Raw genomic sequence first — 17205 nt, forward strand, 5'->3', positions numbered from 1 at the left:
CCATTTCACACCATTGCTATGAATGGTTCTGTGTCTGGACTGAAAACTCGTAGCTGAAGACTCCCACAGTAAAGGCAATGGCATAGGTTTGAAAATCCATTAGAGATTATGTATGATTATACTTTTGATTATACCACTTTTCTTTATACCTTTGATCATACATTTAAATATAACGTTATCTCTAGTGTACTGCTCTGCCGTTCCAGAACTTGCCCAGTTACGCAATTACAAAAAGGTCTAATTGCTCCAATAAACCCTCACATTAGAGTAAGAGGCTAACACGGAACACATGACTGCAATTAACTTTATAGCAAATATAATTGTAAACTGTATTCCAGGAAACCTATAAATCCCTATTTGTCCAGGACATGGAGGGGGTCCCAGTCTTTCAGCTCCCAGGTGTTCTCAGTACATAGTGTCCAGATTTCACTCGTAGCACCATCTGCTGGTGATGTTGAGAACTGCGGTACAAGTTTAAACTGGTTGTCTTGGGACACAGCTATATTTCACTGGTCATGAGCACTCACCTGAACTAGACAATTAATCTGTATGCAAGCAGGTCCTTCAACTACATCAGTGATGGCGAACCTTGGCACCCCAGATGTTTTGGAACTACATTACCCATGATGTTCAACCACACTGCAGGGTACATGAGCATCATGGGAAATGTAGTTCCAAAACATCTGGGGTGCCAAGGTTCACCATCACTGAACTACATAGTTTTTTGTAGATTGCAGTGAGGATGTACAGCCGCATTGTAACATTTAGGATCCCACAGGGGTCCAGTGCTGCAGGTGTGGGGTATGGGGGGGGGGGTTCGGTGCTAGGGGGCACATAAAAGCAGAGAGGAGGGTGCATTTTAGAGGACAAGCAGAGCAGCAGAAAAATTACTCCAGTTGTGCAGTGTGTGGAAGGGCACCAGTGGGCCCCCTTTCCATTGGGACCCCTGTGCACTACACACACTTGCACACTGCATGATAAGCCACTGAATGTAGAGTGGGATATCCTGTTCTGTACCTCACCCTCCTCCCAATATTGCCCTTTGCAAAAAACTTTTTGTCTATATAAAATTGCACTAAAGTGACTGGCACCCATTCATTCTGAACATCCAAAGAACCACTCCTGCCATGAATGTGTCCAGGACGTTATTGTAAGTATGTATGTATTTGTTGCATTTTTTTAACCACTTAAGGACCGGGCCTCTTTTTCAGACTGTGTGTTTACAAGTTAAAAACATGCTTTTTTGCTAGAAAATTACTTAGAACCCCCAAACATTATATATATATTTTTCTAACACCCTAGAGAATAAAATGACAGTCATTGCAATACTTTTTTGTCACACTGTATTTGTGCAGCGTTCTTACAGGCGCACTTTTTTGAATAAAAAAATAAGACAACAGCGAAGTTAGCCCAATTTTTTTTTAAATCGTGAAAGATAATGTTACGCCGAGTAAATTGATACCCAACATGTCATGCTTCAAAATTGCGAGCGCTCATGGAATGGCGTCAAACTTTTACCCTTCAAAATCTCCATAGGCAACATGCTTCTGCTTCTACCTTTCTTCCCCCTTTCCCTTTACCTCCTGATCTACTATGGTTTGACATAAAATGGACCCAAACCTATTTATGAAACCCTTAGGCACAAGTGCCGCTATAGGGGATAGACATTTGGTGCGCTTGTTACCGCTTTATTATATGTGATATGTCAGCTGTATTTCTGTTGTACTGTTTACCATACCATTAAAAACATTTTCAACTCTAATGCCCTGTACACATGGTCGGACATACCGAACACAAAATCCGTCGGATTTTGGCCCAAACTTTTCTTGCATATACACGATCGCACAAAGTTGTCGGAAAATCTGATCGTTCCGAACGAGGTGACGTAAAACACGTACAATGGGACTATAAATGGGAAAGTAGCGTATAGCTTTTGTCTCTCTTCTCTTTTGTACTCACTTTTGTGACATGACGCTACTTGTATATCAAGACATCGCTTGTATACCAAGTCAAAATTTATTTAAACATTTTGCTTGTCTTGCAAAATGCTCTCAAACCAAGGTTTTAATGTATAAACAACTTGTGGGTTTCATCAATCATTTTCTGCATATTGAGTCCTTCCAATCTGCATATTTTGGGGTATGGTAGGGGTGCCCCTCTTTTCCCTCTCAGAAAGTTGGGAGATTTGCTATAAGCTGGTGGCTCAGAAAAGTTGAATAACACATTTACAGGTGCATCTCCAAAAATTTGAATATCATCAAAAGTTCATTTATTTCAGTAATTCAATTCAAAAAGTGAAACTTGTATATTATATAGCTTCATTACACACAGTGATATATTTCAAGCATTTCTTTTTTTTAAATTTTGATGATTATGGCTTACAGCTAGTGAAAACCCAAAGTTCAGTATCTTCAGTAAGTTAATAATAAATAATAACAATGAAATGTTTTATTATTAATATGTTACGTTCCCTTTGTTTATATGCGGCATTCCTTTTTTCAGGTAATTAAAATTCGTATTTGTTACGTTCACTAACAGCCAAATTTGAAAGGAAATTTCAATACCTAGAATTTAATAGTTTAGTAATAGTTATTATTAGTTAGTTATTATTTCGAATTTTCGTTCTTATTTTCTGACTTTTGTTCTTTTGGATTTTCATTCTTATTTTCGGATTTACTAAATTCAGAATTTTCGAATTTACGAAATTCCAAATTTTCGAATTTGCGAAAAAATCTGTTAAACGGGTTTTCATTTGAATATTTCTGAATAAACTAATTTGTTGAAATGAATTGCACATGTCTAGCAGCAGGTACCCATCCCCGGAAGTGGTGATGGCTACCTGTCAAAAACAGGTACCCCTTCGTCCCAAAAGGTGCCAAATATAGCAGATGAAAGCTTCTCTTTAAGCTAAAATGCAATTTTTCCTATCCCTGCTTAGTTCTTGATCCTTACTATAAGTAATTGAGGCCATCCATAACAGTTTATAGTGGAGCAATAGTAAGGTGGAATGGAACATCCAAATGTACTATTTGCATAATAGAGCAGCCTTTCCAAAGAGGGCTCATTGGAAGGTAAATCATGGTACACCCAGGTTCCTCTTGGTTCCTGCAGTTTACTTTTGTTTTCAGTTCAAATTCTTTATATTAATTATACATTTTCTTTAACATAAAAGTAAATGCCTCCCTTCTTGTAGCTTGCTGCAAAATTACAATGTGCAGACTAAGTGATTACTGGGGGTGGAAGTGCTGAGGAAATGCATTCTCGTCTATTACAATAGATCTCTATGGGGCCACCACAGGTAGTCAAGTAGCAATACTTCTACTCTGGCATTGTGGTTTTTGGAAAACTGTATCTGAAAATAGACAGCAAGGAGGCAAGTGTAACGAGCACATTACACTTATGTCCTCCAGTTCTTCCCATGATACTTCTCGGAGTTCTTCCTTGATGTCAGCTGAAGGTAAAATACTGTTTCATCTTTCAAGTGGCTTCCATAAGGAATTGTGGGACGGTCTTTATTTCCTTTTAATCTAAAGCAAACTTTCCGATTCCCCAAGCACATACACATGCTATCTCTACAGAACCCTCACCATCTGTGGTTTCAAGCTCTTTCTTTCTTTTCGCCAAATGGACACCTTAAGCAAACTAACACCATTAATAATATGCAAATTTCAAATGTCAGCAGCTAAGCCTTTCATTGCCAACCGTAGCTTCTTCCCCTGGCTGCTGATGTATACAGACTGTCACTGGAAGGTGGAAGGTGGACGGTGATGGCAGGCTGTGATAAATATTCTTCTCTATGTTGTGAAAGACAAGATTGAAGCACCCAGTAGGAAATAACTGGGTCTCAGGGTACAAACTGCAGCAATGTTTTGTTCACTCAATATACTTGTACACTGGTTTCTGAGTTGAATAGCTTATATTTGGCAGCACTTTCTATAAACATTGGCAAAAGAAAAAGGTTGTTCAATGTTCATGTATTTATTTCCCATAAACTATAATGCCGCGTACACACGATCGGAATTCCAGCCAGAAAAAGACCGATGAGAGCTTTTCATCGGAAAATGCAACCGTGTGTATGCTCCATCGGAATTTAGCTGTCCGAATTTCCGCCAGCCAAAAATTGATAGCATGTTCTCAATTTTCCCAACGGAAAAACTTTCTATCGGTAATTCCGATCGTGTGTATGCAATTCTGACATGCCAACAATCACGCATGCTCAGATTCAACTACGAGACAGAAGCTATTGGCTACTGGCTATTGAACTGAAATGAAGTCTCGTCATATGTGTTGTACGTCACCGCGTTATAAATGATCGGAATTTGATGTGACCGTGTGTAGGCAAAACAGCTTGAGCCGAATTCTTTCGGAATTCCGTCGGGAAAACCATCAAAGCTTTTTCCGACGAGAATTCCGATCGTGTGTACGCGGCATAAGCTGTCTTTCTATGGAACCGACTTCAGCTCCAGAAAATTTTACCCCCTTCATGACCAGGCAATTTTTTTTCTATTCAGCACTGCGCTACTTTAACTGGCAATTGCGCAATCATGCAACACTGTACCCAAACTAAACTTATATTAAAAAAAAATTCACACAAATGGAGCCTTCTGTTTTTTTTTTTTTTTTTAATACTGGGTTTTTTTTTTATTATATAAATGAAAAAAGACCGGAAATTTAAAAAAGAAATACAATATTTTTTAATTCTGTTATAAAACATATCCAATAAAAAAAAATGTAGAAAATCTAATTGCTTCGTAAATTGAGGCCAAAACATATTGTGCTACATGTCCTTGAACTTTAATGGCGTCCCAGTCTTAGTCCATAGTGTTCAATATTGAGTTGGCCCACCCTTTGCAGCTATAACAGCTTCAACTTCAAGCAGGTGTGCTGGTTGGTAGTCTTGGCAGGGAGACACCTGCTGGTGGCCACCATAACTACACCTTTTGGTGCTGAGCGTAACAGTGCTACCAGCAGGTTAAACCAGTAATGACACCGTTCTTGACATCAGGGCTCTGTGTAGATCCATCAAGTTCCTCCACCCCAAACTCGTTCATGCCCACTATATTTCCAAAATTATTGGGTCACCCCTCCAAATTATTTGGTGGAGAGGGGATTATGGTGTGGGATTGTTTTTCAGGGTTGGGCTTTGCCCTTTTTTCCAGTGAGGGGAACTCTTAAGGCATGAGCATGCCAAGATATTTTGGACAATTTCATGCTCCCAAGTTCGTAGGAACAGTTTGGGGATGGCCCCTTCCTGTTCCAAAATGACTGCACACCAGTGCACAAAGAAAGGTCCATAAAGACATGGATGAGTGAGTTTGTGGTGGAGGAACTTGACTGACCTGTACAGAGTCCTGACCTCAACCTGACAGAACACCTTTGGGACAAATTAGATCAGAGTCTATGAGCCACGCCTTCTCCTCCGCAATCAGGGCCTGACCCCACAAATTTGCTTCTGGAAGAATGGTCAACTATTCCCATAGACACACTCCTAACCCTTATGGACAGCCTTCCCAGAATAGTTGAATCTGTAATAGCTGTAAAGGGTGGGCCAACTCAATATTGAACCCTACGGACTAAGACTGAGATGCCATTAAAGTTCATGTGCGTGTAAAGGCAGGTGTCCCAATACTTTTGGTAATATAGTGTAATTGTATATTGATTGGTTTGCGTGAACATTATAGCGTCTAAAAACAATCGGATATATACTGGAATTTTTATTTGTTTATTTTTTAATACTAGTAATGACGGCAATCAGCGACTTATAGTGGGACTGCGTTAGTGCTGCAGACAATCTGGCGCTGGGGGAACTGACACTGACCTCACCAGTGACGCTAATACAGTGATCAGTGCTAATAATATACATTGTCACTCTACTAATGACACTGGTTAGGAAAGGGGTTAACGTTTAGGGGCAATCAGGGGGTTAACTATGTACCTAACAATGTTTAACGTGTACTGTAAAAAGGACACATCATTGCTGTCTGTAGAAAGTTCTATGTTGTTTACCAGTTCTCTTCTGTCATTCACTCTTTTCAAATTTTCTGAGATACTGAACTTTGGGTTTTCACTAGCTGTAAGCCATAATCATCAAAATTGAAAAAAGAAATGCTTGAAATATATCACTGTGTGTAATGAATCTATATAATATACGAGTTTCACGTTTTGAATTGAATTACTGAAATAAATTAACTTTTGATGATATTCAAATTTTTTGAGATGCACCTGTAAATGTGTTATTCAACTTTTCTGAGCCACCAGCTTATAGCAAATCTCCCAACTTTCTGAGAGGGAAAAGAGGGGCACCCCTACCATACCCCAAAATATGCAGATTGGAAGGAGTCAATATGCAGAACATGATTGATGAAACCCACAAGTTGTTTATACAGTAAAACCTTAGTTTGAGAGCATTTTGCAGGACAAGCAAAATGTTTTAATAAATTTTTGACTCGATATACAAGCGATGTCTTGATATACAAGTAGCGTCATGTCACAAAAGTGAGTATAAAAGAGAAGAGGGACACCTCTAAGTGTAGCAATATGGTTACATTTAATGAAGGTACAACATTTAGCAAGTCACATGGTTAATAAATTAAACAGGCACATCTAAATATGCAGGCATCTGTGGTAATGTTGTCCACATAGACCATCCTCCGCACCACCATCGATGTCATTCCTTCCACGAGCGCTTCAAGCCTTGCTTTCAAATTGCTCTACTGCAGGGTAGTCTTTCTGGTCACGATTGCAGATTGAGAGTGATGAGAGCCGGTGGTGTGGAGGATGGTTTATATGGACAGCTTTACCCCAGATGCCTGCATACTTAGAGTTGAAAATGTTTTTATTGGTATGGTAAAAAGTAAAACAGAAATACAGTTGACATATCACTTATAATAAAGCGGAAACAAGAGCGCCAAATGGCTATCGCCTACAGTGACGCTTGTGCCTAAGGGTTATATAAATAGGTTTTTGGTCCATTTTATGTCAATCCATAGTAGATCAGGAGGTAAAGGGAAAGGGGGAAGAAAGGTAGAAGCAGAAGGGGTTGAAGAGAGGGGAGGGGGTCTGCTGTGAGAGCCTGGGACAAAAAGACAGTAACTTGGTAAATGATGAGTATCCCTATATCCTTAGGGAAGGGTCATGGTGGTGGCGGGACTGTGCTCGGGGGAACAGGACAGATGCCCGCATACTTAGATGTGCCTCTTTTAATCATCAATCATGTGATTTGCTAAATGTTGTACCTTCATTAAATGGAACCATATTGCTACACTTATGCCACGTACACACGATCAAACAATCGGGTAGAAAAGTCCGGCAAACTCAAGTCTGACGTACAATCCCCCCGTGTGTAGCCTCCGGTGGACTTTTTTTTACCCGAAAGTACGGCGGACTTAGAAAGTATTTTTGCACTCCAATCTTCCCGCCGGACTCGCATTTCGGCGGACAATCCGGCCGTTGGTATGCCAGTCCGCCGTACTTTTGAAATGAGCGGACTTTTCCCGATGTCTCCCTCCCTCCCTACCTGGAGACTAAAAATGAGCAGACTTTCCTCCACTTGTGTAGGCGAGTCCGTTCATTTCAAAAGTATGGCGGATAGTCCGGCGGACTTAGTACACCGTATTAGTCCGCTGAAAAAGTGCCGTGTGTGGGCAAGTAGCCCGTTCGGAAAGTCCGCCGGATAGTCGGCTACGTGTGTATGCGGCATTAGAGGGCCTCACTTCTCTTTTATACTCTGTAGCTCTTGATGGATTTTGCTTCTAATCCCTTTGAGGAGGCGGCCATTTGTGGATGGACATTTTATGGTTACACAACCTATCACATTGCTATAATCTTTTTTATATGGACTATAAACTGAAGGACTTATAAATAAATGGTTGTGGAACGAATCATCTGAGTTTCCATTATTTCTTATGGGGAAATTCACTTTGATATACATATAAGTGCTTTGGATTACAAGCATGTTTCCGGAACAAATTATGCGCACAATCCAAGGTTTATCTGTACCTCTAATATTTTTACCCTCAATGGTACATTTTCTCAGTTTAAAACACTTGATATGTTTTCCATTTTCTATTGTGAATAAAATAAGAGTTTATGAGATTTACAAATCATTGCATTTTGTTTTTATCTAGATTTTACACAGCATGCCAGTTTTTTGGGAATTGGAGTTATAAACATGAAGGTGCGCATGCACTGAGCAGGATGGACGCCTGACACAGTAGCTCCGCACATCACGGGACATGAACAACTTCTGTAGGGCTATAAACTGCAATAATCTCCACATATTGAACACCCCTCAAGACACAAAGACACAGTGCATGCCGTCGTCAAATAAAAAAGCCAGGGGCCCCGCTCAGAAGTCTCTTACCCACTATCTTCTCCGCAACAACAGGGAGCAGTACAGCATGTCCCAAAATGGCGCCCACGGACCGGTCATGCTCTTTAGCTCTGGCCTCCCACTCTCTGCCTGAAGTACCTGGCTCACCCTCAGAACCCTGCTGTGAGTACACCTCTTTAAGGCTGATCTAGATGCTAGCTTAGAAGCAATGTACAACAGACTGGCAACAAAGTTCCACACTGAACTGCACAGGACCTCCCATACCCTGTCACAGGAGATCACGGCCCTCGGTACTAGGAGTGACAGGCTGGAGCCAAAGCACAATGAGCTGGCCCTGGCTTAAAGTGACCTCAGTAGGGAAAATGAATCGCTAGGATTGGCATTTAATCAGAAAAGTCACAGGTTGAGTACCTTGACAACAGGAATAGGTGAATAATCTGCGCCTAAGGGGTATTCCTGCGTTGGTAACGTACCTGATTCCTGCCATCATTAGGCTTTTCAAGTCCCTTCTTCCTGACTGTGATTTTGCGGCCTTTACATACGATAGGATTCATAGAACCCTCCGACCAAAACCCCCAGCTGACAAACCTCCACGAGACATCATCCTCTGCATGAAGGATTTCCTGACGAAAGAAGAGATCCTGAGAGCAGCATGCCACATATCACCTTGGATAACTATACAGTCCAAATCTATCCAGACATCTCACCAGCCACATTGGATAGACACAGGGGTATGAAAGATCACTGGAGCTCTCCAAATGGCCCAGATCCACTAACTACAGATGGGGCTTCCCTTTCAAGTTAGTAGTACCACACAATGGATCCACATATGCAGCCACTACAGTCCTGGAGGGTCAAGAGATCTTGGTGAAACTGGGCCTCTTGGAAGCAGATACAGTCCGCCACCCTCCTTGACTCCCAGGCCTTCTCAGATACTATTCAGGACGCAAACCTATTCTCAAAGTAGCTGTTCATGTAAAGCCTAGACACCCACAAAGCTTTTGACAGTGTGTCTTGGAGTTATGTGTCTCTCCTATTACAGCGCTATGGTTTTCAAGGGGAATTCCTACAGGCCTTTCAAGCTCTATATCAGAACCCTGGAACACGTGTCAAAATCCCTGGTTGTAGCTCAGTGTTTTTCAGGCCAGGCAGAGGCACTAGGCAAGGGTGCCCACTATCTCCACTCATTTTCGCTTTGGCAATTGAGCCTCTAGCCGTAGTGATACTACAGCATCCAGATATTTCTGGGTATGGCAAAGGGTCTTCTACGTACAAGTTCTGCATGTATGCAGACAATGTGCTATTATTTCTTACTAACCCCCTTGACCACATTGCCAAATCTTCTGCAGACCTTATCAGCATTTGCTAATATGTCTGGCCTTTTGGTGAATGTGACCAAAACGGTGGCCCTCCCAGTGGGATTTACTCCCGCTGAGATAGAGCATCTTAAAAGCTCCTTTTCTTTCATATGGCTTAGATCTTCCCTCCCCCATTTGGGTATAAACCGGGTGACTACAATAGTTTGTTGAAACAGTTACTTAAATCCTGGTCCCCTTCAGAATCTCCTTCTTAGGTAAAATGACAGCAATCAAAATGACAATCCTCTCTAATTATTATACTTGTTTTGCGCCCTGCCCATTAGGCTTACTAAATCATACCTCCTCAGAATCCAAGCCCACTTTAACAGATTCATCTGGAATGATAAACTCCCACGTTTCTCTAGAGATGTACTGTATCACTCTTTTAAAAGGGGACGGTCTGGGTGTCCCTCAGGTATGGCTGTATTATTTGGCTAGTAGATTCTCACAAGAGGCCCAATGGAATATTAAAAACTCCTCTGGGTCAGAATCAAACAAAATTCGATCTCCCCACTCTACCTCCCAGGGCTACTGTGGTCTTCTAAACTCCATGCACATGAACTAGACTCTCGGAACCAAGTAGTAGCCCCAGAGTAAAACTATAGGACCTCTACAAAGAGAAGCTTAAACGGATTTCAAATGTCCCCCCATGTGCCTTATTTCTTGGTGATCCCAGACTCTCATCGGTCTTTGAGGACCCGGAGGCTTTCCGGCATCGCATTGACCAGAGTCTGACCATGCAGGAGGACTTTCTGCAGGACACAAAGTTTGTTTCTTTTTCCCAGCTCCAAAACCAAAAATATATCCACGCTAGAGAATTTTACCACTACCTCCAAATCCAACATTTCTTTCAGCCCCTTCAGATTCACACACCTTTTATGAACACCTATGCCAGACTGCCCCTCGAAAGAAAGGTTTAATCTCAGGGCTGTATAAATCACTAGAATCTGTGGGAGATGACCCCTTACTGAAATATAGATCCCAGTGGGAACAGGAATTAAACTTGGGTAATGAGGATCTTGGCTGGGAAGCTAGCTGGCAAAATATGCGCAAATGCACCAAGTCCCTTACGGTAAAGGAGACAGCGATCAAATTGCTTACTCGCTGGTACTACACCCCTTCACGTCTGGCTAAAATATTCCCATAGGCCTCCTCTTCCTGCTTCAGAGGATGTGCCCACCGGGTTCCTTTTTGCACGTGTTCTGGAACTGTGAGACTTTACAACCTACCTGGAGAGAGGCCCTGGGGTTGATTGACAAATTAGCGGTGAGACGCATGGCTCTGACACATACTTGCTGTCTTTTATTTGAAAAAAACGCTCAGATACCCCAAAACCTCGAATGAAACTAGTACACACGATTTATGTGGCGGTACATTGGGTAATTACACTTAACTGGAAGTCCAATACAGTCCCATTCTCACAAGTTATCTCTCGAGTTGATCCAATTATGTTATCTAAAAAAATATCATACCCTGAATGATTCCATCCCTATATATGGCGCTAAAGCCCCATTCACACTATCATGATTTTCTGCTGATTTTTGTCTTCAGATTCACCAAAACCATGTAGTACAAGGGCCTGCCTGATTGCATACAAATTGAAACTCCTAAGGATTGACCTCATATTATATGGTTTTGGTAAATCTAAAGGACAAAATCAGCAGAAAATCTGATAACGTGTATGGGGCTTAAGTGGAACCCTTGGTTCTTATTTCGTCTTCAAGTATGAATGTTTTGTTCTTTTTTTTAAAATGTTTTTATTTGCTTTTATTTTTGGCTTTTGTTGATGTTTTTACCTTTTTAAGGTTTCAGTTCCGTTTGATACGCCAGATCAATGATAAGCTCATATGGACTTTATTCCTTCCTGTTGAACACCAGACACTGGCACTATGCAATGGATAGATGTGTTTTAATATGTACGTCAAAAGCTATCTCGATGTGTAGATGCGTCTCATATCATTATGTACTGTAGACCTTTTGATTGCAATAAAAACCTTTAGAAAAATAAATTTTTTTTGTATAATCTAAAAAGATGATGTTACGCTGAATAAATAGACACCTAACATGTCATACTTTAAAATTGCACATGCTCCTGGAATGTTGACAAACTATGGTATCAAATAGTGTTAAATCTTTAATCGTCTATGGGAGCAGATGGCCGCACTGCCAGATAGTTTCTCGGGCGATAACTGTATGCCCGAGAAGCACCGGCAGGCAGTGAGGGGGGGGGGGTCGACCCCTACTGCCGCTCCGGAAACTGTCCGCTTGGAATAGTTTCATGGGAAAGTCTGAAAAGAAAAAAGAAAATGGTACTGGGGTTATGGCTGATATCTTCAGGCATAATCCCGGTAAACCACTTGCAAACCTCAATGTATATATATGTATTGCGGTTTGCAAACATTCCAGGTGCATCAAAACTAAAGGTGTTCAAAGTTTCACAGCTCAATTTATTTATAAAGCAGCCACATGCTGAGTAGAAAAGCCAGACCCCTGGCAGCATGCTTTGGAGCCTTGCTCTCTGTGCTGAAGCAGTGGTATCTCTGGGGAGGTTCCGACACCCCTCTTGCATATATCATTGCACTCCCCAAAGCTCATGCTCCCTACTGACTGGCGAGCCCTAGCTTTGACTCAACAGGGGGTGTGCAGGCATCTTCACAGAGACTATGGCTTCATAGCAGAAAGTATCCTTCTTTACAGCATGCTGCCAAGGGACAGGCTTTTCTACTCAGGATGTGGCTGCTTTATAAGAAAAATTAAGACCCGGAGTGTTTTCCTGGGGTTGGGGAGCTTAGTGTGGTCTTTGTTAATGAAAATATTTATATAGATATATTGTGCAATGTGTATTTTTGTTGTATGTTGGAATTTGTCTTAATAAAGAAAAAGTGATTATATAAAGAAAATTAAAACGTCACAAATCTTTGGGTTTAATGCACCTGGAATGAGTCTCAAAGCTCACTTGGGTTTTAATGCAGATACCGTTATACTATAAAAATGTAACTTATTACTTAAATGGGCTTTTTTAACTAAAAAAAAAAAGATTAGTCTTTGATATAATGTTTTGATGGTTACAAGGTAACTCACAATATATAGTAATATATAGTGCATCAGAATACGGATTAAGTTTAAATGCATCCCTTCAGTGCTCTTAGGTCCCATTTGTACCGACATGCTTCCCTGTTCATTCTTGCTCACTCCTGAATACAGACAAATCTTACACAGAAAGCACATCAAAGTGTTTCTTCCTCTCTACTAAAATCACTATAATGTAAAATAAACGAGTGGACAAAAGAACAGTCAATGTGAGTGAGGCTAATGGCCATACCGGGTGACTGGAAATGTACAATATTAATCTTCTAAAAATGCTACTTGCCCAAATACCTCTGACTCCAGTACGTCTGTGATCAAGAACAAGCACCTACCCAGTCAGAGGAAGGTCTGCGCAGCAGCACCTAGACTGGGATAAGGGCAGGGTGGCACTACAAGCCAATCCGGCTCTGCTGCATGTACATGGTATTGACTGGAAGCATGCTGAAGGAAGGAGAGAGGACAGAGTAGAGGACTAATGCCGCATACACACGATCAGACTACCAGCGGACTTAGTCCGGTGAAAAACCTGGACATCCGGACTTTCCGAACGAGCGGATTTGCCCACACACGACCGGAATTTTTTGAAATGAACGGACTTGCCCACACACAGAGTAAAGTCCGTTCATTTTGAATGTGGCTCCAGGTAGACAGGCGTGGGGCAGACCCTGACAACCAATGGCCAGGGTTGTCGGGAAGAGGCCCTTGTCCTCATCAACATGGGGACAAGGTGCTTTGGAGTGGGGGGGCCGCAGGACCCCCCCTTCCCCAAAGCACCCCCCATGTTGAGGGCACGCAGCCTGGTACGGCTTGGGGGGGGGGCGCTCGCTCATCCCCACCCCCTTTCCTGACCGGCTGGGCTGCGGTCTGGTATGGACTTTGGGGGGCCCCCATGCCGTTTTTTCAGCGTAGGGGTTCCCCTTTACATCCATACCAGGTGACGGGGCTAGTAAGATGTCAATCTCGTCGATGGAGGCGGCGACATTCACTTCCTTCACTAGTCCCGTCTACCTGGTGCCACGTTCAAAATGAACAGACTTTACTCCGTGTGTGGGCAAGTCCGTTCATTCAAAAGTTCTGCAGACTAGCACACAGATGAGCGGATTGTCCGTGGTCCGGAGGACAATTTTGAGTCAAGACTTCCCAAATAATCCGATCGTGTGTACGCGGCATTAGGAGTGTGTTGCCACTCCTTCTAGGGAGGTGACACCACTGCATATTTATCAGCTGTTCCAGATTTGCCAGGACAGTCTCAACATTTTCAGTTGTCTTGCAAAGGCAGCCCTACCCTGTTGGGTTGTGCCCACAGCTCTTTCGTATGAAAATCCTTCCCTCACTCAAAGGCAATTCAGCCCAGTGTTCAGTTTGTACTTTTGTGTGGTGGGAGGCATGGCGGGCCTCCTTAGCAACCTGGCCTGGTCTGGAACTGCAGCAGCGCTAAGAAAAGCGCTGCTCACCCTCATTTCTGCACCCACACAGGTACTCAGACACAGGGGGTCCTCAGTGAGGGAGCCAGGGGGAGGCTAGTCATTTTAGGATGGAGGTAGGGGATCTATTACTTAACTTTCCTACATAGATTTGGGGCATATTTTCTCCCACTTATCAGCAGTAAGGGGTACAATATTACTCCTGCTCAGTGGAAAAAATATGCCCCAGAGTTAGAACATAGTTGTACATAGAGCTTTATCTTACATAGTACTGACCCCTGCACTGCATTTACTATGTTGCATGTACAATATACTTCTGACCCCTGCACTGCATTTGCTATTTTGTACTTTATAATCCTGACCCCTGTACTATATTTTTCTACTGGAGAGCCTCGGAAATACTCGAAACGCCTTGGAAAGGCTCGGGAAAGGAGTGTTTCTGAGTGATTTTGAGTATTTCCAAATGGCTCCAAACCATTCCGAGTGTCACTGCCCCCTGCACCTCTGGCCAGTACTGCACACCCCATTAGCTTCAATTCTGCAAATTTCACGAGACAACGCTCGCAAACCGAGTCAGATTTTTATTTTTTTAAAGTTGCTAGTCTTTCAAAACGCTCGTTAACCGCATTACTCCTTAACCAAGGTTTCACTGTATATTAAGCAGGACAACAAAGTGATTTTAAAAGGCATTTTTTCCCCCTAGATAACAAACATACCATACTTACTTGCTCTGTGCAGTGGTCTTGCACAGACCAGCCTTGATCCTCCTTCTTGGGTCCCCTGACGGCGGTCCTGGCTCCTCCCTCCTACCGAGTGTCCCTATAGCAAGCAGCTTGCTATGGGGGCACCTGAGCTGCTCTGTGTCTGTTCAGACACTGAGCGTGGCTCAGCCCCGCTCCTTGTTACTCCTCCTGAAAGCCACAAATGCTTGCTTAGTTCCAACAGTCCAATACCCGCAAGGTCCCTCATCTGTGCTGGTATCTTCTCCCTGGATTCTTCCGGGTGCCCGTCTTTGGCCATTCTGATTGGCCAGTGCAGGAGTGCAGTCTTCCTGACATGCTAGAATTGTGAACTGAGTTGCGAATGTGCATGGATTGTAAATAGGCAGGTAAATGTACTTTACGAAAGAAAAGACATTGCATGCCGCTTCTGCAATAAAAAGCCTGCCTGTTTGCAATTTATTTATTTTTTTAATATTTAGTTTAGCTTTAAAATGGGTACCCCCATGATCACGCAAGCACGCCGTAATTTTCCCGATACCCAATGCCAAATAGGAGGTTAATCATAAAAATAACTATAAGACATAGCTTACCTGTACTGAAAAGTCATGTTGGTAATTTTGATTTTAATCTCCTCCCCATGGCGGTGCTCGCCAGTCATTTCGAAAAGCTTGTTCGCCATGCGCTCGTAAACTTTTGCATTGCGCTTAGTTTGCTTCAGCTCCTCAAAGAATTCTTCCCAGACCAACATGAGACCCCTCATCTCTGCGTCCGTCCAATTGCGGGCTCTCCTGTGCTTCTCGCTCTGTGAGGAGAGCAGGTAACCTGGTACCTCAGCCGCAGCCATTGCCCACAGTGCCAGCTGAGAGGGGATTTAAAAGGGCTGCCAGCACAGGGCACCTTTTAAGTAGAGGACCCCCCCCTCTCTCGTAAAGGCAGCCCAATGCTTCAGGCAGAACTGATGCCTTTGAATGACAACAGAGCATATGAAACCCTTTTGCAACAGCTTGAAGTCTGAGAGCATAAAATGGGGCCTACATCTGACAGGCTGGAATTTAGTTAAAAGCTTTTAAACAGGAAAACGTCATATTGATGTCACGTTCCCATAGCAACAGAGCAACTGCATAAGCTACAACAACAAAAACCTTTTAACTGAAAGCCAAATAATCAGGACAAAGTTGACAGGCCTTCAATATTAAAGCTTTTAAACACTTAAAAAAAAAAGGGTTCAGCAATGAAAGCGCTGCACAGTCTTTGGGGTCAGGCTTCTGGAAGAAGCTTTTAAGTTCTTTATTGCAGTTTTTTTCCAAAGCAAGCAGGAGAGAGGGAGATAGAAAGAGAGAGAGAGAGAGAGAGAGAGAGGAAGGGAGACCAAATACACACAAAGAAAGCTCTCTAGTCAGAATGTTAATTAAAGTCTGTGTTGCAGGGATATGCAGTGCAGCTAAATGTATTCGAGAGGTTTTCTATCAGTATTACATGAACTATATTCACTATCACATCAGGCAAATGGAAGAGATTGCTTGCCACAATGCTAACCAATAACGGAAAGCAGGAACTACTTGCAGCTTTGAGTATTAAAGGGTTACTCCACCCTAAACTGCAATTTCAGCATCTGGTACACGCCGATAATGAGTATAACTACAAATCATGATTTTCCATAACGAAATTTTGATGACCCCTGTATTCAATCCACAGGACTGTATTCAGGGTGATGAGCAAACTAAGTGTGCCATGGTGAAAGATGTGGGCCGACCATGAGAAAAACTGCCCTGCAAAGCCCTCCATGTGGAGATTGGAGAAAGACTTCCACACAGAAACATGGTGATTAGCAAAGTGTGCCCTAGAGAAGCTAAGAGGCTGTCCAGGAGTAAGAGAATAACTTCCTTTAAGAGCTTGGTGGGGATAAAGGCACAGCCCTTTAAAAAGCTCTGGGGAGATGGAGACAGTGCCTTGAGGAAGCATGAAGAGATAGGAACCCTGAGAAAATTTGGGGAGATACAGACTCTACTCTAGGAGGCCCAGAGAAGGACACACACTGCCTTGAGGAACACCGAATCCTGCCTGAAATAATCCTGCGGAAATTAATGCTCTAAGGGGGAATGGAGAAACCATGTTGGTGGAGCTCTGAGAAAACAGAGATGCCCACTCAGGATCTCTGGGGAGAGAAAAACAAGGCCCTGTGAAGATAAACTGTCTCAGTGAGTCCTGGAAAGATAGAAACACTGGGGAGATACAGACACTGCTCCAAGATGTCCGAGAGATCCCAACCTTTAGAAACTCTG

General features: G+C 42.6%; 1 protein-coding gene across 1 annotated transcript in view; it reads right to left on the reverse strand.

Annotated features, from left to right (window-relative positions):
• The window catches only part of MSANTD1 (Myb/SANT DNA binding domain containing 1), a 29571-nt gene extending 13608 nt beyond the window's left edge, over positions 1-15963 (reverse strand). Inside the window, exon 1 of the mRNA XM_077477872.1 lies at positions 15514-15963. Coding sequence (XP_077333998.1) covers positions 15514-15767 — 254 coding nt within the window. The 5' untranslated portion in view covers positions 15768-15963. The remainder of the gene's footprint in view (positions 1-15513) is intronic.
• Positions 15964-17205: the final 1242 nt, after the last annotated feature.

The sequence above is a fragment of the Lithobates pipiens genome, unplaced genomic scaffold (assembly GCF_037356315.1).
Source record: "Lithobates pipiens isolate NorthernLeopardFrog02 unplaced genomic scaffold, aLitPip1_a1.2 Scaffold_13, whole genome shotgun sequence".
NCBI lineage: Eukaryota > Metazoa > Chordata > Amphibia > Anura > Ranidae > Lithobates > Lithobates pipiens.